Source organism: Ascaphus truei, chromosome 5 (assembly GCF_040206685.1).
Source record: "Ascaphus truei isolate aAscTru1 chromosome 5, aAscTru1.hap1, whole genome shotgun sequence".
Taxonomy (NCBI): Eukaryota; Metazoa; Chordata; class Amphibia; order Anura; family Ascaphidae; genus Ascaphus; species Ascaphus truei.
The window spans coordinates 13916470-13940301 of NC_134487.1; the positions used below are offsets into that span (position 1 = coordinate 13916470).

Below are 23832 nucleotides of genomic sequence, written 5' to 3' on the forward strand. Positions count from 1 at the left end.
GAGACTGTAATCCAGCAGGTGACTGCTGAGTACCTGTATTACCGCACTAAGAGTAGTAATAAACCCGTTCCTGTTTTGCAATATACCTCCTGCCTGGGGTGTGATCTAATTGGGGGGAGAGTTACAGTTCTACCGTGGGAGATCGCCTCCATATCCCTGGAGCCTACAGCAGATGGAGGCGCTGCACTGCTAGGTATTGCGTGCGGTATGGACCCCAGAAGCCTGTTCCTGTGCCCCAAAGTCACCGCGGACGACTCAGCCCTCCTGTTACCAGCAGGTATGCACCAGCAACACCCAGTAATGGCCCCGATCTGCGATGGGGGGGAAACACCGTTACACTTATATTATATACCAGTTCGCTCTCGCAGAAATATCTTAATAAATCTGTTTCCACTTTGTAAATCTCTTAATCACTGTCTTTTCACTGAAATTGTTGACATTTTTGAAATGCTAAGCCCTAAAGCTCAGATTGGTGCATTCCGGAGCTAAATGAAACATTACCGGACTCCCACTTGTCTTCTTTGATCGTTCATTTGCAGAAACACGCAACAAATTGACCGGTAAAGACAAATAAAATAAAAACCGGAATGCCATTGTTGAAAGTGACATGCGGAAAATGTACAGTGTTTTCTCACAGCCGTTGCGGTGCTTTTATTTAAAGGGCCGCTCCACATAGCTGACAATGATTGTTTTGAAAGGAAAGCATTTACCAATCTTAATTGGCCTCCTTACACAAATGTAACCACACTTACAGCAAAGATTGAGGCTGCTTTTATCCCTTCAGAAATCCAGCACAAAACCCTTTTCTACCAGGTTTCTCAACGAAGTGTTTCCTCTACCCTGATCCCACCCGGTCCTTATCAGAGATCCAATAAAGATAAGGCGAGGGGGTCGAATGGAGCTACACCGGTGAAAACGTTTGCTCAGTCGTTCCCAATCTTTTTATGCTGTTCCCTTCTTTTTCGGTGTGCAGAACAAGAATCCCAAGATTTGGGTATTCTCCTAAAAATACCATTTACCAATAAGGATTTTGCTTTGAAAAACATAGACTTTGCCGGCAGATAAGAGCCTCTTGGGCCCTCTGGCGTCTGCTCAGGATCCGATCTGCTGTTAAACCTGCGGTCCCGTTGGATCCTTGACTTACTTTGGTATTTACAGATGTAAAATAACATACTGCCCGCGGTGCCGGGACAGTGTCTGCCGCGACTGAGCTGCGGGGGGCTCCATTCTTCTGAGTGGGACCCCCGGCAGCGTTACTCCTTCGGTGACGCAACCACCGCAGTTGCGTGACCGCGGCCCCGAAGACATTAAGGCTGGCTTCATCTGTAGAATAGCCTTTTGTCTCTCCCAAGTATGTTTGAATTCCTTTACTATATTAACCGCTACCAGCTCTGCTGGAAGGCTTTTCCACTAATCCACTACCCTTTTCCACGAATAATAATTCCACACATTTCCCCTTAGCCTCCTACCCTCCAGCTTCAGAGAATGACCTCTTGTTCTAACACTTTAGTTATTTGGTTAGTGATACAGTGAAATAACTTTCTTTGTCCGCTCCCTCCTTTTTCTGTATCTGCTGTTTTACTTTGATATTTTTTGTAGCACTTCATGGGAATATTTATCTCCTATTGCTCTGAGCTGAACCCCCCCTTTCAATTCCCGTGGTCTTCCTGCGTTGATACACACAGTGACATCACACAGTGACATCACACAGTGACATCACACAGTGACATCACACAGAAGGGAGCAGTCAGAGGGAAGCCGACACTTCCCAAGTCTCAGCTCACAAACTAACTTTAAAAAGAATGTCGTAATACTACTTATAGGCGTCAGCTTCCACTGTCGTTAGTGCACTTTGGTCGTAAGAGGGACGTCCCTATCAAAGGCCAGGCCTCACTACGAACCCAAAGATTAACTTCATTAACTTAGGGTAACCGGCTTCCTTATAAAATAAAGATGACAGTATTCTTTAAGTAAATAGTTTACTTATTTGTACATAGTGCAAAATGAATATGTTTTCCTCTTCTTTGGCCCTTTGACGTCATGCTTTTCATCCACTTCTATTTATCTGTTTGATGAAATGATGGCATCATACTTACAGTACCATACAGAGTTTGCCAAACAGTCTTATCCCTAAAGCACATTAGATGCCAATTGCATAACCGTCCACAAGCACGTGGTGGCCATGAAAACAATACAAACGGATTCGCAAATACTTATATAGTGCCTCTTCGGTTTATAAAGGCGTCAATCTCCTACATATGACCTGTTTAAAATGTGATGGGCATTATATCCCTTTATGATAGGGCCGTGCCCTTTATGGGTACCTTTATGGGTATGGGGGAGCGGGGTTTACAGAGACAGAGGCCCTGCGCGCTTCCCGAAAGCAGTTAAATTAAGTGCCGGGGAAGCGGCGATGGCCTCTGTAAACCTCACTTACCTTGGCTTCGGCGGCTTCTTAGACGCGTCGCCATGGCAACGCGATGGCAAATGACGCTGCGAGGTCATGTGACGTCACGTTGCCATGGCAACTTGACATCATGACGCCGACGCTAGAGCAGAGGTAAGAGGGGGGGGCGAAGAGAGAGGAACTGCCGGCAGGGGGGCACAGGGAAAAAAGTTTGCGCTCCCCTGCTATAAACCATGTTCAGATATGGTCAAAGCACATTTGCTCCTGTATTTAGTAGTTTTAGAATATAAAAAGTGAGACAGGTTTTTCAACCACTGCATACATCATAAACCTCTCTTCAGTGTGCTGTGAAGCAGCTTCCCTGCGCCAGAGAAGACGTCTGCTCCATTCAAATCATCGGGACCAAAATCGCAGCACATGGAAGTGACTTAATAGCATATCAAACCAGGGCACAGTGCTTACCGTAAGGATATTATGGGGCCCATTTACTAAGCAGTACTAAGCCATAAGGTTCCTAACAGCCGCTTGAATTAAAGGATCACATAGTTCCCTGTGTCTTAGCACCATTTAGCAAATGTAGCCCTTGATGTTTAACGGCAAAATTAATTTAATACGAAGCACATGGTCTCTGACAGTTTTGTCAGGCGCAAGAGACACCTCTCTGGCTATAAAGACTCCCAGACTCTCTCTTTAACCAGCTTTCTTCTCACGTTTCTGTAATAGGACGGGGGTGGGGATGGGGGGTGGGGGGGTCAAAACAATAAGATGATAAGTGATTGAATGCAGCTTCCTCTCACCCACTGTAGTCAATGATACTGTAGCTCCAGGCTCAGAGTAAAGCTCCATCTCTGGTAATGCGCAGGCAGAACACCGCAGAGTGTATGTGCATGAAAACAGAAATCACACAACACGAAACCTGCAGATATTCAGATGCTGGGCACGGACGTGCAGATTAGCACACTCGGAGTGTGTCACTTTTAATCCTCCAAAATTCCCTATGTCCACCGTTTGGAATCCCACTGTGGATAATTTGTATCTAAACGTTGCTCTTTTACCAGTTGACATGTCAGAGGTTTGGGTACAAACCCAGAGACGTCAGCCTTCCAGGAACCAGAGTCTGCGAGGTTTGCTGGTTCAAGACCTCACAGAAATGCTGATAGAAAAGCACTCACATACTGTATCAGTGAGGAATTGTAACGTTGCTGTCTGCAAGTTAGGATACGAGCCCGCAGGGCAGAGGTAGAGAGTGATGAGCGGACCCTGGCTTGGAATCAGTCCTAGAAATGCATGGATAGGGATGTCCGGGCTCCGGGTTGAGGCAGGCAAGGATGGTGGGGTCCGGCTCCAGGGTCAAGGCAGGCAAGAATGGTGGGGTCTGGCTCCAGGGTCAAGGCAGGCAAGAATGGTGGGGTCTGGCTCCAGGGTCAAGGCAGGCAAGAATGGTCGGGTCCAGGGTCATGGCAAGAAAGAATGGTCGGGTCCAGTTCTGGGGTCGAGGCAGGTGGCAGGCAAGGCTAGGGGGTCTGGTTCCAGGGTCAAGGCAGGCTGCAGGAAAGAATGAGGGGTCCAGTTCTGGGGTCGAGGCAGGCAGAGTTCAAAGCAGGGGTAGTCAGGTCACAGTTCCGAGGTCACAACAAGATCGACAGCAAGGACAGGGGGAAACCACAGGACAAGGACGCACACCCAGTATAATAATACTTTGCACGGGAACTGGCTGGGAGCAACTGGCTGCTATTTAAATTATTGGAGCAGGTGCAGCCAATACAAGTCAGAGAGAGAGGCTGATTTCCTTCCAGCAGCCATCTTAGCTGGGGCGAGAGCATCCTGGTCTGTCGCCATCTTGACTGCAGAGCGAATTCTCACAGGAATCCAGTGAAGTTTTTAAAACAGCTGGTGTTAAGATCCGTGACTTACTCAAAATCATCATTGTCTAATGGTAACGCAAACCCTGCAGTGGTTTAACCCCGTACAGTACCAGAGCTGGCAGCAATGCATTGCGAGGAATTCCCTCCTGTTACTGAATGGCTTCCTGACAGTTATGAGCAGAAACGTCGCAATGTCAGCTCTATGGGACTTCATTTCCCGCTGCAGAAAACCCACCTATTGGTGCCCAGCAAGAGTATCTTTTACTGGTGTCTGCATCATACTGTATATAAGAAACGAGTCTGACATTTGATGCCGGTGGTTACTTAGCGGTATTAATGGTAAGGCTCCCCCACACTCCCGTGTTCTGGGTCTGAAGAAGAGTCCAGCTGTATACAGATTGCGGAACTCAAATCTTCTCCAGAAGAGGAGAAGCGTCTTCACATCACATACATTTCAGACTTGATGGAGTTTTGCCCACATTGGTAAAGGGAAACGAAATGTTTGATGGTCCCTATTACATGTGCTCCTGATAACTTCTCCGTAAGGTCCTGTATCTCGCCAAACACTGAATGAGGACTGGGAATGTACAAGATGTCACAGGCCTTATTACCCCTGTTTATGAGGGCGCATTATTCAACGGTAGAGCCATTTAAAACAATGGGTAAGGAGATAACACATGCATCATTTAACGTGTTATGTTGGGCGTTAGTTTGCGTTAACGAGGGTAATAACGTGTACTACATCTGTCCAATGATGTTAGGACAACGTTTCCAAATGCCTCTCCTAGGTTCCTAATCAATAGGACTCTAAGGTCGTCTTCACTGATGATGGAGAAGATTTGAGTCCCTGTGGATCTCTTCTCCAGAGCTGGGAACCCGCCTCACAGCATATTTAACAAGGGCCAAATCTTCAATCTCACAGTAAAAAAGGTTTGTGTGTTCCTCACTATATATGGTGTTATTCGTTAAACAGCGAAAGTGCCGATCAGGGTATTACCGCACAAATAATCCCATTGAAGCCAGTGAGAGTTTCCATGCCCTAGAGCCCTGATGAGCACTATCGCAGTCGTACGAATAGTGCTTTTTGTCTCCCCAGGGATTTATCTGGGAGACATTGTTCTGTCCTTCGATGTGCAGATGTTGACGCAGTGAGGCTGCGCTCAGATACAGGGGAACGCAATAATTTCCCGGACACAGGCCAAGCGTGCATGATATTTAAACGTTTGATGACATTTTATAGTATAAGAAAAGAAAAGGTGGGGGTTACGTTAATAAATATAAAAGAGGGCCATTACCCTATAAAAAGGAAGTTTACGTTTGCAAATAAAATAAAACATACAGCTGTAGTAAGACTCGCTATCCCCAACACCGCGGTCGAAGAAGCAAAGGTCAGCGGCACCCGAGACAGTGTCTGCGCCGCGATCTCTGGCTAACAGCTGGACATATGCTTAACAGACTTAAAGCTTATGAAAGGTCCAGGTTATTACTCAAATGCGACAGCTGGGCCCAAAGAGGTCAGATAAGAATAGATGCAGAAAGAGGCTGGCCATAACTTACTGTCTTTGAATTAGCTGTGTGATGCGGCAGGCGTAAGCAAAAGGTGACACTGTGAGTGCTCATTTGCATATCATTTCCCAGAATCCCTGACTGCAGTGGAAGCGCTGTATGCTAAGGGGATTATGGGGAAAAGCAGGGTTGCAGACCTGTCTGAGACATTGTGAATGTGCTCACAAATTCTAAAAGTAAGTGCTGTAATTTGATACATGCAGCATTATTATATATATATTTTTAAAAGAACGTTTACAAGCATTTATAACATCTGGATGTACCATGAACATTTACATGACCTTAAATTACCAGAGAGTTTCGGTGTGAAAAACGGCACTTAGATGCTTCAGCAACTTGTACAGTATGCAACGACCAGGGACAGAATCTCCAAGGGCCACATCGAGGGCCTTTGTGGGTCGGAAATGGCCGCCGGCTGCTAGTTGAAGAGCCTCGCTCTACAGCTTGTGATAAAAGCAAAATGAAGGGGTTAAACCAGAACCAATAATGTTGTAACCACCACCATAACCCCCCCCCCCCTTCCCCAACCCACCCTAAAGACCTTTGAATCCAGTGCCTTCTGTGTTAAGTACTGTATGTCAGAACGGGGGTTTCACTGTAACGTGTGACATGTAGAGACAGGGGGCCTGTCAAGTCTAAACACTTTCTGTAGCTTAAGGGGGATAGTGAAAAAAATAAAGGAAAGGGTCTCGGGAGTGAGGCACGGATACATGGTTATACTTTCCTTAGCCGGTGAGCCCTGGGCTCTGACTTGTTAAATAAATCCCTTGTTTTTCTTTTCCGGGTGCCGCGGGTGTGTAGTGCTGGCAGCTGCACAAATCCATATACAATGTGATAAAGACATGTCTGTCATACGAGCTCTACACGGCTGACTTTGTTTAAGATGGGAAGACGTCATGCATGTAAGTGCCATACTCGTAGTCTGCTGCAAACCTATAATCTCACGTGTCACACGTCTGACGGGTCATTTCACTTGTATTATAGTGAAAACCGAAGTGCCATAAAGTATACTGTAATTCTATGCTCCTTACTGCTCAGTCCCTTATTGACAGTGGTATAGTGCAAACCTAACATGCTATATATCACTTTATACTCCAAGCCTGATATCTGATGTGTTTCATACAGGTGTAGGAGTCTTCATGGATCCCCCAGAATAGATGTCACAACATATCCTGTTATAACGCAGAATATCACAGAGTTTCCATAGAATTCAGTGGCCGTGTTGGTGCAAAAAATAGCAACATATCCCCAGCAGAAGGGCACAAAGAAGCCAGCAACATCTGTATGTATATAAATATCTCCTAGAACATAAGCGCAAAAACCTCTTCCATGGTGCAGGTCACTTTAATGAGGTACGGCCGTCCTCGGTTATCCAACGGGATCCGTTCTGGAAGTAGCGTTGGATAGTGAAAATAGTTGTAAAGTGAGTCCCATGTTAATCAGTGGCGGTGAGCGTCGGATAACGCATTCCAGAGTCGGATAACGGCCCATAGGGCTGCATTGTAAAGCGTTGGATATGCCATTCGTTGTAAAGTTAAACGATGGATAACGAGGACTACCTGTATAAGCAAGTGCAAGTAATGTGAAATAGTACTCACAAACACAGCTATAAATATAAAATCCTATGACCGGCTGTTGCACAGACACAGCTCTCTTGTCCTAAGATGGAGCTTCCTCTCTGCTCTTTTGCAGGCGTCTCGGTTCGGAGCTCCGGAGAGGCGCAGTATGATGACATCATGGAAAAGTGTCGGAGTTGCAACCAGGCGATTGGGTCGTTGCCACAGCAACCTAATGCGTTTCCGAACGACTCAGTTCCATTCTCAAGGGATAATTAGCTGCGTCTGTATAAATATCTATATATTCATCTTCTTTAGCCCTTCTCGATCCACTGCTGGATGAATCCTCCCCAATGAGCTCCCAGGTACTGCAGTTGTAGCCTCTCTTCTCCACATTGTTCCAACACTTTTTCTGATTTGATCCTCCCATCTTGCATTTGGTCGTTATGTCGGTCTTTTGAGATTCTTTAGAATCCAATCGAGTACCATCTTTGTCCAACGATGGTCATTTCTATATATAATGAGTATGCCTCGTGTTGAGCGTGTTACCGCAGGTTATAATGCAAACCTGTACTCTGATGTGGTCCCATATAAACAATAATATGGGTAAAACTAGATTTGATGAGATTATTTTTAGTTTCTTTTTTTTTTTTAAAGTATTTCCTGGTAATGTTGTACCCAGGGTGGGTTTCCTCACTGCCTTATAAAAATACATCAATCTAATTACATTATTAATGGGATGGAGCAAACAAGATGGGCAATCACTTAGAATTCTTATTATTAATGAAACATTATTTTTTTCCAGACTTTCAATATAAATAATAAAGGCAGGGGCGCGGGGGGAGGCAGGGGCGGAAAGGGGGGGGGAGGCAGGGGCAGGGGGGGGTAGGCAGGAGCGGGGGAAAGAGGAGGTGTCAGTGTGTCTGTCACTGTGCCTGTCAGTGTGTGTGTCTGTCACTGTGTGTGCGTCAGTGAGTTAGTGACTGGGTGGGTGAGTTAGTGACTGGGTGGGTGGGTGAGTTAGTGACTGGGTGGGTGAGTTAGTTAGTGACTGGGTGGGTGGGTGAGTTAGTTACTGGGTGGGTGAGATAGTGACTTGAGTTAGTGAGTTAGTGACTGGGTGGGTGAGTTAGTGACTGGGTGGGTGGGTGAGTTAGTGACTGGGTGGGTGAGTTAGTGACTGGGTGGGTGGGTGAGTTAGTGACTGGGTGGGTGAGTTAGTGACTGGGTGGGTGGATGAGTTAGTGACTGGGTGGGTGAGTTAGTGAGTAGGTGGGTGTGTGACATCTCCCCCCCCCCCCCCGCAGCCCCCATAGCTCAGGCGGCGGAGGCCTGAAGATAGCGGGCGGGCAGGCCTGCATTTCCCCCCTGCATCTTACCCCCCATATCTCATGCTGCGGAATGAAGATAGTGGGCAGCCCGGCATCCCCTCCCCGCACCCACCCACCATACCTCACGCGGCGGCGGCATGCAAATAGCTTGCGGTCTGGCATCCTTCACCTGCCCCCCCATACCTCAGTCTGCGGCGGCATGAAGATAGCGGGCGGGCTGCTATCCCTCCCTCCACCTTACGCGTAGAGGAAGCTTTGGGGAGGCGGCAGGGTGGGAGGCACGGGGTGGGTTGTCCCCCACCGGCTGTCCCAGGGGACAGTCAGCCCCGCCGCGCCCACCACTGCCCTGCTCCCCCCGCCGGCATGTCCCGCAGTGCGCGGCCAAGCAGGGTTGCAGGCTGTGAGGAGGGAGGGAGGGAAGGAGGCGGTAGAGGGTGGTGCGGCTGCTGCGTCGCCCCTGAGGGTTGTGAGGTGATGGGAGTAGCGACGGTGGGCGGCCTCACCCCCCTCCCCCCCCCCCGCGGCCAAGCAGGGTTAAGGACGCCGCAAGGGGAGGTGAGCTGTGGGTGAGGGGGGCTGATGGAGGGGGGAGGGAGCAGGCGTGGAGGTGAGCTTTGGGTGATGGCGGGTGGGATCCAGCGGCCCAGGCCGCGGGGTGAGGAAGAGGAGAGTGGCCGGGTGGTTGTGCATGTGTAGCCCCCCAGCTACGCAAGGCAGTCAATGAGAGGCGTGCGGGGGCGGTGCCGGGCCACGGACCAATCTGATTGGCCAGAGGCTGAGGAACAGACCGATGGACCAATCAGATTGCCCATAAGCACAGCCAACATACAACGTTTAAAAATATATAGATATATAGATGTAACGTGTATTACTGCTGTGAAGCGCTATGTACATGAATGGCGCTATATAAACAAAGACGTACATACAGTATATACAGTTAACATGTTGCGTTTAGTCTTGGTGGTGGGATCCACTCCAAAATGTCACTGTTGCGAAAAATATATAGATAAGGAAGTAGTAGTCGCATTCATAGTTCCAAAGGGTCTTGCGTATTAGGGGCCTATTCTCATAGGTCCGAAGTTATCGGTGCCAGGTTCAGAAGTAGCGGAATGAAACGTGAGAAAAAGCCCTATTCTCTATTGCAAACTGCATCTTCTAAACCGCATCTAAAAAAGGGACTACTCCCCCAGGCAAACCGCCAGGATTGTACGCGCTTAAGGAGCGGAATGACCACAGGTGGTGTTAATTCCATCCCCAGTCTGATTTATGGGTTTTGTTCTCAGACAAACCCATATTCTGGATGTAACTCTCAATCCTCCTTTGTTCCAGCTCCGACTGGCGTGCTTCCTAGCATGCACAATGTATCAATCTCCCTGCAGGAGATTCTGTGCACCCTATTGGCTGCCGTGGATCATGTGGTGCCTCGCCCCATAGCCTTCTGGGGGCTGTAGTTCCCTATGCGGAGCTTCTTGTGTGCTGGCCTCCTGCAGCTACTCTCTGCGCATGCGCTACTGTACTGCGCATGCGCGGACATATTAAAAATGGTGGCGCTCTGCAAAGGGAGCCGCTGTTAGTCTCCAGCGATGCACTTGCCTGCCACGCACTCTGCACGTTCCCCTGCAGCAGCGGAGGTAAGCGGGGGAACCGGGGGGAGCGGGGACCCTGTTATATCCCTCCCTATGCATTTCCCATGGTAACTGTTACTCTTGCTTGGTGGCGATGGTGTTACATAGCACAGTTTCTTTACTTTATTGCAACGTCACCAAGAGTTTCCATGTGAGACCGTCGCATCCCTACTAAAGTCCCATTCCTTTTCAGCTCATGGTCTTCAGTATGTGTGACGCACGCACGCATACACACACATGCACACACACGCACACACACACACACACACACTGGTTGTGTCACTGCTTTTGAAGTGGGTGAAATCTTATTCCATTATCAGCTCCCCTTGTGACCTTGGGCTAATCACTTTATCCCCCTACAACATAGGCACAAGAATGACAGTGTACGCTTTCTCATAATTTGTCAGCACTATATAAAATACAATATTATATTTCAATATGAATGGGAGTTTTCTTTTAGTCTTCCACCTCTCCTCCTCTCCCCTGGGTTCCTTCACCCTTCCCTGATCTCTCGTCTAATGCACCCTGGCAGTGTGGCTGGAATTCTGGTTCATTCCCAAATGTGGGTAAATAAATTCCGGTTATGTATATCTTTTTTTTTTGTTTAAATTTTTTTGTGTTAATAGAAAGACTTTTCCTCTTCTATAGAAAGGTCTCCCATGGGCTGCCAGGCACTTTTAGCAGACGGGTACACGCCTGACCAAGATTTATGGCTCAATCGTGTCCTTAGGGGCATATATGTTATTATCACCGTATTCTCTCCGCATTCTTATCCTGCTCAGTCTGTTTGGACAACAGTAACAAAGACATCTCATTCCAGTCCTGAAAGGACCTTTCAACAGTTCTCTTCTACCTTTTAGTTAGAAGAAACAAACTCCTGCACCTGAAAACAATAACAGGCATCCAAGCTATCACCGTTCGTGGCTTGTCTGAAGGAATCCCATGCAGTAATTACACTGATAGGGTCATAAGGACATGGGCGTCTATGTATGAATTTAGAGAAAAGTGTGTGTAGACGCACTGCGCCGTGTTTTGGAGCAGAGCTATGAAATATGTGGGTACAGTTTCTTACACCTGATACTGACTTTTAGATTTAGGCCACTTCAAATATGGAGGATTATTTTGGCCAAAGAAAAGCTAAATAGAATTGCGCAGTTGCAGAATGTGATACATCTCATTATAATCTGTGCACCATGTAACTCCTCCCCAACTCCTCCTACTGACTCTCCCCAAGGTGCAAGTTGGGGCAGAAACGCAGAATGTGATACATCTCATTATAATCTGTGCACCATGTAACTCCTCCCCAACTCCTCCTACTGACTCTCCCCAAGGTGCAAGCTGGGGCAGAAACGCAGAATGTGATACATCTCATTATAATCTGTGCACCATGTAACTCCTCCCCAACTCCTCCTACTGACTCTCCCCAAGGTGCAAGCTGGGGCAGAAACGCAGAATGTGATACATCTCATTATAATCTGTGCACCATGTAACTCCTCCCCAACTCCTCCTACCGACTCTCCCCAAGGTGCAGCTGGGACAGAGACGCAGAATGTGATACATCTCATTATAATCTGTGCACCATGTAACTCCTCCCCAACTCCTCCTACTGACTCTCCCCAAGGTGCAAGCTGGGGCAGAAACGCAGAATGTGATACATCTCATTATAATCTGTGCACCATGTAACTCCTCCCCAACTCCTCCTACTGACTCCCCCCAAGGTGCAAGCTGGGGCAGAGACGCAGAATGTGATACATCTCATTATAATCTGTGCACCATGTAACTCCTCCCCAACTCCTCCTACTGACTCCCCCCAAGGTGCAAGCTGGGGCAGAGATGCAGAATGCGATACATCTCATTATAATCTGTGCACCATGTAACTCCCCCCAACTCCTCCTACTGACTCTCCCCAAGGTGCAAGCTGGGACAGAGACGCAGAATGTGATATATCTCATTATAATCTGTGCACCATGTAACTCCTCCCCAACTCCTCCTACTGACTCTCCCCAACTCCTCCTACTGACTCTCCCCAACTCCTCCTACTGACTCTCCCCAAGGTGCAAGCTGGGGCAGAGACGCAGAATGTGATACATCTCATGATAATCTGTGCATCATGTAACTCCTCCCCAACTCCTCCTACTGACTCTCCCCAAGGTGCAAGCTGGGGCAGAAACGCAGAATGTGATACATCTCATTATAATCTGTGCACCATGTAACTCCTCCCCAACTCCTCCTACTGACTCTCCCCAAGGTGCAAGCTGGGGCAGAAACGCAGAATGTGATACATCTCATTATAATCTGTGCACCATGTAACTCCTCCCCAACTCCTCCTACCGACTCTCCCCAAGGTGCAGCTGGGACAGAGACGCAGAATGTGATACATCTCATTATAATCTGTGCACCATGTAACTCCTCCCCAACTCCTCCTACTGACTCTCCCCAAGGTGCAAGCTGGGGCAGAAACGCAGAATGTGATACATCTCATTATAATCTGTGCACCATGTAACTCCTCCCCAACTCCTCCTACTGACTCCCCCCAAGGTGCAAGCTGGGGCAGAGACGCAGAATGTGATACATCTCATTATAATCTGTGCACCATGTAACTCCTCCCCAACTCCTCCTACTGACTCCCCCCAAGGTGCAAGCTGGGGCAGAGATGCAGAATGCGATACATCTCATTATAATCTGTGCACCATGTAACTCCCCCCAACTCCTCCTACTGACTCTCCCCAAGGTGCAAGCTGGGACAGAGACGCAGAATGTGATATATCTCATTATAATCTGTGCACCATGTAACTCCTCCCCAACTCCTCCTACTGACTCTCCCCAACTCCTCCTACTGACTCTCCCCAACTCCTCCTACTGACTCTCCCCAAGGTGCAAGCTGGGGCAGAGACGCAGAATGTGATACATCTCATGATAATCTGTGCATCATGTAACTCCTCCCAACTCCTCCTACTGACTCCCCAAGGTGCAAGATGAGGCAAACAGGGCAAAAATGGACCCTAATATGCTTTAATACAAGGGGCAGGGTTAAAATACCCCCGTTTTGCTCCAAAATTGCCTTGATACATAGGGGTCTCTGTATTTACCCCTTTATATATTAATGTTAGTTCATTCATATCTAACTGGTTTTACATGTACCCAGACGCTGTAACATACCTATATCAGGCCTGGATGTGAGTAACGCCACCTTAACTCTGACCTAACTAACGTAACATTAAATCCCTGCGGTAACTATACCGGCCCTCTGAGGATCAGCGCTGCTAGTGGGAACACCTCTTATCCATATCATTAATACTAACGTCTGTTACAGAACTCACTGTGTTAAGGAGCTCTGAAGATACCCGTTACCACTTAACGAGTCGTTAGATGAAGTTAACAGCTCGTTAAGTCAATAACAGAGTGTTGTGGATCTGCCCCGTTAGGGGTAATTAATTGCAGTCTCCCAGGTGCAAAACTGATGGAGAAATACTGCACTAGATTAAGCAAAACACCAAACCCCAATGCTTTGCTTTTCTTCTTTGCTTTTTTGTAGGGCTGATTTATCAATGTAAAGAAAGTACTGTACATTGCTGGTTTGTTTTGACGCATTGCTGCATGTTCTGCTTGTGTTTGATTTATATATTTATACAGTATAGTAATATATAAAACTTCAAACCAGAACAAACCTACACAGAGACACAATGACACACCATGAAGAAGGAAGATACAGCACAGACACACAATAAAACACCATGAAGAAGGAAGATACTTCAGTCACACAGTAATACACCAAAAAGAAGGAAGATATTGCACAGACACACAATAACACACCATGAAGAAGGAAGATACTGCACAGACACACAATAATACACCATGACGAAGGAAAATATTGCACAGACACAGAATAACACACCATGGAGAAGGAAGATACTGCAGACTCACAATAACACACCATGACGAAGGAAAATATTGCACAGACACACAATAACACACCACGACGAAGCAAGATATTGCACAGACACACAATGACACACCATGAAGAAGGAAGATATTGCACAGACACACAGTAACACACCATGAAGAAGGAAGATACTTCAGAGTCACACAATAATACACCAAGAAGAAGGAAGTTACAGAACAGACAAACAATAACACACCATGAAGAAGGAAGATACTGCACAGACACAATAACACACCATGACGAAGGAAAATATTGCACAGACACACAATAACACAACATGAAGAAGCAAGATATTGCACAGACACACAATAACACACCATGAAGAAGGAAGATATTGCATAGACACACAATAACACACCACGAAGAAGGCAGATATTGCACAGACACAATAACACACCATGAAGAAGGAAGATATTGCATTCCAGTGGGACACCACTTCTCACAGCCAGATCTTTCCATAAATGACTTACAAATCCAAATCCTCAACACAATGTTTAAAAGCATTCAAAATGGAAAACATTTGAACTAAAATCGAATGATCCAATCTCTGTACCCCCCTCTGTACCCGCGGCGGAATATCTTGGTGCTTTACAAATAAACGATAAGAATAATATTATATCTGTGGGTCTATAGATCTATGTGTTTGTTTTTTAGTTAATGCAATTTTAGCCATTCTGAACCACTGGACTTGGCAGCGACCAGAGGTAGTCTTCAATAATCCCAAATATTGTACCTAGTAAGTATAGAATCTTTCCTTCCTTCACAGAGTCTCTTCTGCACCATCTTCTCCCAACACAATCCCCAATTGAAGATCTCTCACTTTATAACCTGCACCTTGGTCATCTCTTGTCTTGACCTCCCATACCATTTCTTTTGTGGTTTTCATTAGCACCATTGCTCTCTTAGATTGTAATTTTTTTCTCAGCAGAGCCCTATTTACCTCTTGTATGTTAGTGTTGAGTATTACCTTGTGTTGCGTTATGTATGCTTTCAGGATTTTTCTCTGATGTTGTATTATTCTGCAGTATGCTGTATCTTTGCAACATATTTAATAATAGTAGTAATAATAATAATACAGCTGAACCCCGTTATAACGCTGTCTTCGGGGTCCACAGAATGAGACCGCGTTATAACCGGGATCGCGTTATAAAATTTTGCCACGCAAGGACTTATCGGCATCTGCAGTTCTCTCTTCTCTGCAGCTCTATAAATTATAAAATAAGTAAAATATTAATTTATAAATTATTATTTTATTTTTATTATAATGTATAATTTATAAATTATTATTTTATTTATTTTATAAATTATACCATATCATAAAAGAATCGAACCCAGTACCTTTCATATTCTAGTCCCAATTCTCTACCTCTACGCCACAGGGATTTTCAATTCCCACGTGGTGTAGGTGTGTGTATGTGTCCGTTAGCAATAAAGCATGGAATTGAATGTTTTAAAAAAAAAAAAAATTCCCACATGGTGTAGGGGGATGTGTGTTGTGTCATGGGATCTCCTCTGCGCTCGAAAGTCTACATAAGTGCTGTGCACGTGGACGCAGCCCTATGAAGCAGGAGAGGAGAGAGATGCAGAGAGGAGAGAGATGTAGATGCAGGTAAGTCCTCATGCGGCGAAATTGAGCTATTTTTAAATCGGGAGCCATGCTCAGACCACATTATAAGCATTTCCATGTTGTAGCGAATCACGCTATAACGGGGTTGAGCTGTAATAATTAACAATAATGAGAAACAGCCACCAACAGTGGTAAATGTAAAGGATAGGCAAGTGCACAGAAACTTGAAGAATGAACTATGGAGAAGTATTAAGACAAGGTGAGCCATTAGCAGTGGCCTCATGAATCATACCCTGACATGTTTCACACTCATTGTTGGAAATATTAAGCTGTTTGTGGCTTTGTTACAGGTTGTGAAGGCTGCAGCCTGGCTATTTTCAAACCCACCAATGGGGACCTCAAGTGACAGCTGATAATGCAGATATTGTGACAGCTTTCTCCTGCAGCTCATCCATCACCTCCCATCCGACCACACCAGGGAAAACTAAAGTGGGGGTTAAATGACTAGGCTATAACCATCTTATGATTTTAAAACAGATGTCCATTTATTATGATATTAAGCTTGGAAAGCATATAATTATTGAACTTTAAAGAGCCAGAAATGGGAAACAGTAACATTAATAGCATGAATTATAGCACAGTAAATGTGTCTAGTGTGCAGCATTCAAAGCAGCTGTTCAAAGCAATGCCATGTTGTGTAAAGAAGTTTGATACTTATAGATATGGTAATGTAGCCAATTCAATGCATATTTTATACCAGCGTATTTTCTTCTGTATCAACACACCATGACACTTCCTATACTCTTCCTTCTCTTGCCGTGCACCCCACACCTGGAACAATCTACTGGATACTCTCACAGTCACCACCAGTCTAAGGTCTTTCAAAACTAAAGCTGTCTCACATTGTAATCTGGTCTGTAACGGTTACATACGCCTATAATATATATTATCTCTTACTGTGAATGCAAAGTCTTGTATATAATGTATATCCTGCTCACTTAATAACTCATCATAACACTATGCCCAGGACATACTTGAACACGAGAAGTAACTCTCAATGTATTAGTTTCTGGTAAAACATTTTATAAATAAACAAATACTACCAATGTTATGTTGGTGGCTGGGCCGTGGAGACTTCCCATTGATAACTCTGGAGTATTTCTTTTTGCACTTGTTTTGCCCCCGTTGTGCTAAATAAGGAAACTTGCTTAGGCAAGTGTAACACTGAGAAGCTGTTTGTCGATGGCTTATAAAGACTGAGCTTGGACCTCTGTCTCAGAATATCTATAACTATATATATGTAGCAGGTAACATTGTTCCCCCAGATAACACAACATATCCTGAATATCACAGAGTTTCTGTAGGATTCAATGGCAGCGCTGGTGCAGAATATCATAACATATCTCAGAGGAAACAATTCATTCTTGTTTACATTAGTTTGAATTAAAACACTCAATTCTACATATAATTTGTGTGAAAACTGTCCATGCTTTTGTTTGTAATACGAACCAGAAGGTATCTGATGTACAACTTTGTATGACCTGTTGTACCAACGTTTGAGTAGCTGTTTATTGTAGGTCCTGGAGAAAAATAAACTTGTACCAGAGGATGGAATTCATGTCCATATACAGGTCATTCCATATATTGCAAACCAAGGGTGCTCATGACCCCTCAACAAATCCGGCTTTCAGAATATCCCTGTTTCAGCATAGGTGGCTCAATCAGTGGCTCAGTCAAGGACTGAGCCAACTGTGCTGAAGTAGGGATATCCTTAAAACTTGCCCTGTTGTGGGGTATTGAGGACTGAAGTTGAGCCCCCTTGGTTTAAACCAATTGTTATCAATTATCAATAAAGCTGCTCCACTATTTTACCTCCAATCTTGGCTACCTGGTCTTTCTGTGGGGGTTACGTGTTTGGGAGGTATCAGGGTATGGGGGGATTGCTCGATGGCTACAAGAAGAAAACCTAACAAACAGAAGAAAAATGTTACATGGGTAAGTACTGTACATTAACCTTCAAACGTGTGTTTCAGGCGTAATACTTTTTCAGCATAACTTTTATGTATCCGTCCATGCTCTCACTAATAACACACAGTCATTGTGCCGTATATCTGATTTAGGGGGTGTTTTTGTAGTGTCTTTTATTGCCCCTGTAACGCTGAGGCACATGCACATGTAGCACGACAAAAGTGGAGCAATTCTGGGTGGGAAAATCTACACTGATGTATCCAAGAAAAAAATCCAATTGATCGCAGGTCTGTGTATTAAAAAAATGTGCATCTTGCGTTCCTGTTCTGGAGGGTTTTCTGCGTTGCTTTTCTCCATCACCTTAAAGGTGGCGTAAGTCTTTTTTTTTAGGCCGGATACGAAGACCGCATGCACTCAATTAGAAAACCGTAGAAATGCACTTTATAAATATGTCGCATTTCAGACAGAAAAAAAAGGTTAAATGTTTTATGCAACTCCGTCGGCGCACACGTACACCCCACCATTGCGATGCCTTTGCCTTGATACATATACCCAATTATGTATTGCTTTTGCCCCATTTTGCAGTTGGGACACTTTGATTAAAAAAAATACCCCAGACTGTTTTGGTCGATCTTGGTTCAGCTCATTCCTTCATTAAAGAATTGTCCAATTTTCTGGAATTTTTTATTTTAAAAAAGGTAAAAAATATATATTTGTTATTTGGACTGTTTCCAGAAGCAGCAAACATGTTTTTTTGGGGGAAGTCGGGGGGTTTATTACGATTGAAGCACGGGACACACGAGCCAATAGGAAGCTGTGATGTCATCAATTGTATCTTCCTTTTGGCCCTAGTGACCAGGAGCTTTAAATCTAAATATCTTGGGGAGCAGGCGGTCCCCAGAGCTGAAATTGACGTGGTTCAGCTCCAGAGACCCCCTGCTTCCCACTTATTTCTGGGGGAGCATCTGCTCCTTTAACGAATATTCGACATATATTCAGTTTGTTAACTCTAGCTGCTAAATCAGTAAATTCATCTTGTTGGTAATGAGCATCTGCGTCTCGATTATTGCAATGCATTCTATTCAGTTGTTGAAATAATGGAATTATTACCTGCTTTATTACAAATGTTACCTCTTTTAAAATTTGGAAACCTCTACAGACTATATTGAAAGAATCCCTGACAATTATGCAAGTTTATATTAATTATTTTAGAAAATTAAAAAAATGCTCCCCCCTAGACGCAGTTTTTTTTATTTATTAATACTGGGGGTTCCGGACAGGGGGTGGGTCACGGGCTGCTACAGTAACAGGCTGTCTCTGTGTGTGCAACAAGTTACACGACTGGCTGCATTTGCCTTTGTCGGATGCCCTGCGAAGCTGCTACGGGTTCTGCGTGGTGGTACCGCTGTGACGCCGGTTTCAAGGACAGCTGGGAGAGTGATCCCAGCTCTCCCCCTCCGGCGGACGCGGAACCCCTGATCGTGGTGGCCATTTTGGGTTTTTAACGCAATCCCGGTTATAACGCGGTCTCATTCTGGGGACCCTGAGCACCGCGTTATAACGAGGTTCAGCTGTATTTTGTTCTGCCCCGTGTTATGTATTTACAATTCTTTTTGCTGCACTGGTTCCTGCATTTTTCTTTTTAATTCAATCAAAGTTTTAGATTAAAAAAAAAAAAGAGAAACAAGTTATCTTTAACCGATAGGAAGAGGCAGGCAATGCAACACTCACTCAGAAAATTCCACTCTGACAACCAGATGAAGTGAACTATAAAGGACCTACCATGCAATATAATCGCGGAACAACCTGAAACACAAGCCTACTGCATAAAATATACAATGGTGACCCATCCTACTGTATAACCAATGTCATCTCCAATTGGCCACATTGAGATGGAGAAACCAACCACTTCTGGTTTAACTCTACGTCATCATTCATCATTGATCTAAGGCCAGAGTGAGCTGTGATATAACTAGGCAAATATAGATAAGTATAATCACAACGACAATGAAACCCCTTGAATTGGCCAAGAAAAAGACTATCCAGTTAATTAAAATAGCCCATCCTTTTCATAGTATTACTGTAACATTGTTAACTTTACATTGCAAATCATGATAAACAGAACCCTAATTACATACAATTAGCACTTGACCTAATAATGCCTGTATGGGAAAAGTACCTAATGTACTGGTAATGATGAATTTAGGGGTTACTAGTTTTGTTGTAGTAGACCCTAGAGTTCTATAGCTAAAAAATAAATCAAAGCAATTAGAACCACACAACGATATTTCCAAATGGGAGACCAACTAATCTGGATAGGGAGTGTTGGATGACCAATGGATGTTGGAAACATTACAAAATACTCTGATGGAGATTGTATATTCAGTTCCCAATCAGAAGTATGGCAGCCTGGGTAACAAGACAGGCAGGTCTTCAAAAAAACTGTCACATACAGATAATGAACAACACAGATCAAGTCCCTGGCGCAATAGAAACTGTATAATACCAGTCCCTTAAAAGTGGAACAGAAAGTCAGTCCTGTTTTTCACAATGGTACTGCCAGTGCAGGAACCACTGGCAGCACCATTGTGAAAAACAGGACTGACTTTCTTTACCACTTTTAAGGGACGGGTATTTTACAGTTTCTATTGCGCCAGGGACTGGATGTGTGTTGTTCATTCACTGCAAATCAGCAGAGATTCGGCACTTACTGCGCTCATTGACAATTTTAATCTGGTCTGTAACTGTTCCAGACGCCTATAACATATATTTTATCTTTAACTGTTCACGCAATGTCTTTATACATAATGTATAACCCTGTTCATTTACTGTAACCATGTATCTGTCATCACAACTCTGTCTAGGACATACAGTACTTGAAAACGAAAGGTAACTCTCAATGTATTTCTTCCTGGTGAAACATTTTATAAATCAGAGTTTTCATTGCGTTACCATCTGCATATACTGTACCAGTATTCTTTATGTAATGTGTAGACATGGCAAACCAAAGAGGACCATCAAGTTTAATCGCGTGCAGGTCTGAAAATCAGTAGATCCTTGTGAGAAAGTAACAAGGTGGGACCCTTCTTTCAGAAAATGGGTTTATTAGTCTTAGGATATGATGAACATAAGTGGGTGACATCTTAGCATACATTCTCCTATAAAGAAGTTACATACACAGGCAAGAAAAAAAAAAGAATACAGTCTCTGTAATCCACGTTTGCACAAAAGTGTCACCTACGTACAAAGGTTTAGCGTCAAAAGTATTTAGCTCATATTGTCTGTGGATACATTTTTATTACTATTATTATTAATGTTAATAGCTCTAAGCATGAAAGCAGGACTTTGAGACCGTGTGTCACGTATGGAGAAGTGATGTAATTAGTGGTGTTTCCGTGTTACTGGAATGCAGACTTTAAAAAAAGTTAACAAAAGTGTACGTATAAAATGTGCCAAGGTCACTAGTGTTTAGATCATGGCCCTAATGAGCTTGCAGTCTAATTTGACAAAGTGTTAACATGATTTGCCCTCTGTGGCTTGAAGCCAAAGTCAGGTCTGATAATTTGTCACAATTGGTGCTTATAGAATTACACCCTGAAGACAATGGTTTGTGTTGTTTTTAACACAGTTTGTAATGACAATCTTGGACTTTAAAAAACTTTTTAGATTCAAAAAAAGGCTGGGCCTGGGATAGCAGCAGGACAATGAGGCCTACAGTATGTACGAAGATTATATGCTTTTATATTTTGTGCGTCAAAATTTCAGTGCTAAAAAAATACTACATATATTCATGAAATGTGCATTGTATATATGAAGAATTGATGTTGTTATTATTATTATTAGTGTAATATTATTTATAATAGCCATGCTGTGAAAATAATAAATGTTGTTAACATATATAATGAAACATGTCTACTGTAGCAAATACATTTTTGGATTAATACATAGCGATTACATTCTGCGCTAACACTATTAAAAGTCTTTTTAGGCTTTACGGTACGTTAAGTTAAAATTGGTGGACGATGTTGGTGCACTTTCATTTTTTGGGGGCAAACAGAAACATTCTTTCATCATAAACAACATTAGCATCTGTGTGCAGGGCCGATGAAAGGGGGGGACAGACAGGACGAATGTACCAGGTCTGGCTGGCCTAGACAGGAAGTTGGGCCTAACTTCCTGCAATGCCAGAAAGTGGGTGGCCCTCTCTCCCTTTAGTTTCTGGGCAGGGCCCGCCTCTCCTTTCAGCTGGGCTTTTCCTCGGGTTGCAGGAAGGCCCACATGGTCTCCTACTCCTCTCCCCGTCCCCAGGCCCATACTACCTACTCCTCTCCACAGGCCCAAACTACTATAACCCTCCTTGCCCGGCTCTACAGGAGTTTACATGAGATGGACTACAGACATAGCAATGCTCAGTCTCTCAGACCTGTTCAGGGTGCTGGATCGGTGCAGGCTGGGCGTGGATATGCAGATAGAATAATGATGGGGGCGCCAGGAACTTTTATAGTACAAACAAGATCTTTATTCACATCAGTTTATAAGGCTCGCCATAGAAAAGACAGACTTCACTTCAGACATTAACTGGTGGCAAACAATATGGTTACTCTGTGCTTCTTCCCCTGGTAGCTCTCACTCCTACCCTGGGGAGATACTTATGCTTGTTTCCCTTAGTATTTGTCTGACTGGAAATCTCCTACATACCGTCTATAACGCCCTGTCTCAGGTGGACCCATGTTAGGGTGGACACACTACTCTCTGGGATAATTACCCCATTACTGTGCACAACATTCTTCGTCCATACATATCAGATTAGGAATTTACGAAGGACCTTCTGGTGGGGCTGATTCGATTATGCTCTGGAGCTACAACTCTGAGAACTCCCTGCTGAGCACACGCTCACTCCTTTTCCTGCATGTGACCAATCTTGGGCCATTACTATTGGTGCTAACTATATAGGGCACATTCCTTAACTAAAAACAATAAATGTTAACAGGACATCCTTAATACAAATACACTCTAATATATATACATGACTCACGGTGATAGAAGAAAAAAATGGCGGGGCACAGCCGAAAGAACTCACCAAGGATAGGTCAATAAACAGGAACAAAATTTATTGGCACATAGGATATTACATTTTAATATCCTGTCCTTGGTGAGTTCTTTCGTCTGTGCACCACCATTTTTTCTTCTATCTACTACCAGATCCCGGCTGGAGCCCACCAACTTCGGTTCACCTTGCAAGAGAAAACCCAGTGAGTACTTAAACATACTGCATATCGCTACGCTCCCGGTTATTGCAGACACCACAGAAACGGTCTTCTTGATGTTATTGTGACGAAGAGGCTATACACTTATCAGATCTTGCAGTCATGGACACAGACCTGTTCTCCCGTTAGTCACAGCTTATTCACAAACTATATGTACTACACATCAACTGTTAGGGGCTATACTCACTGGGAATCATGCATTAATCTCTGCGAGTAAACTGACTTCCATCTCATGTTTGGCCACATTTTACAGATTTGCTTGCGTTGTACGTGGTTTTGATACACTGTTTTCTGTTGGGTACTCCCAAGCACATTTTTTCAGGGCTCATGGTGAGTCTCTCTAACCGAAACTCCAGGGAATCTGCACCTAGAACATTGGGTGGAGCTATATATACCCTTCTATCTGCCTATGAGGACATCACTGGTCACCAGACATCCTGCATCACATGAGGGTGTGGGGCCATACCAGAGTAACCCCACCCGGTTAACCCCTTAAAGCTGTTAACCCTTTATACTAATTAGTAGTCCCCAGAGGGGGGCTACACTACCTACTCCTCTCCCCCTCCCCAGGCCCATACCTACTCTCCTACCCCTAAGCCCCTTACCTACTCTCCCTCCCCAGGCCCATACCTACTCTCCCACCCCTAAGCCCCTTACCTACTCTCCCTCCCCAGGCCCATAGCTACTCTCCCTCCCCACGCCCATAACTATTCTCCCTTCCCAAGCCCATAGCTACT

At 44.6% G+C, this 23832-nt stretch overlaps 1 protein-coding gene across 1 annotated transcript in view; it reads left to right on the forward strand.

The window, feature by feature from the left end:
* LOC142494352 (uncharacterized) overlaps window positions 1-17709 on the forward strand; it is a 117082-nt gene extending 99373 nt beyond the window's left edge. The window contains exon 10 of the mRNA XM_075598910.1: window positions 16211-17709. Coding sequence (XP_075455025.1) covers window positions 16211-16273 — 63 coding nt within the window. The 3' untranslated portion in view covers window positions 16274-17709. The remainder of the gene's footprint in view (window positions 1-16210) is intronic.
* Window positions 17710-23832: the final 6123 nt, after the last annotated feature.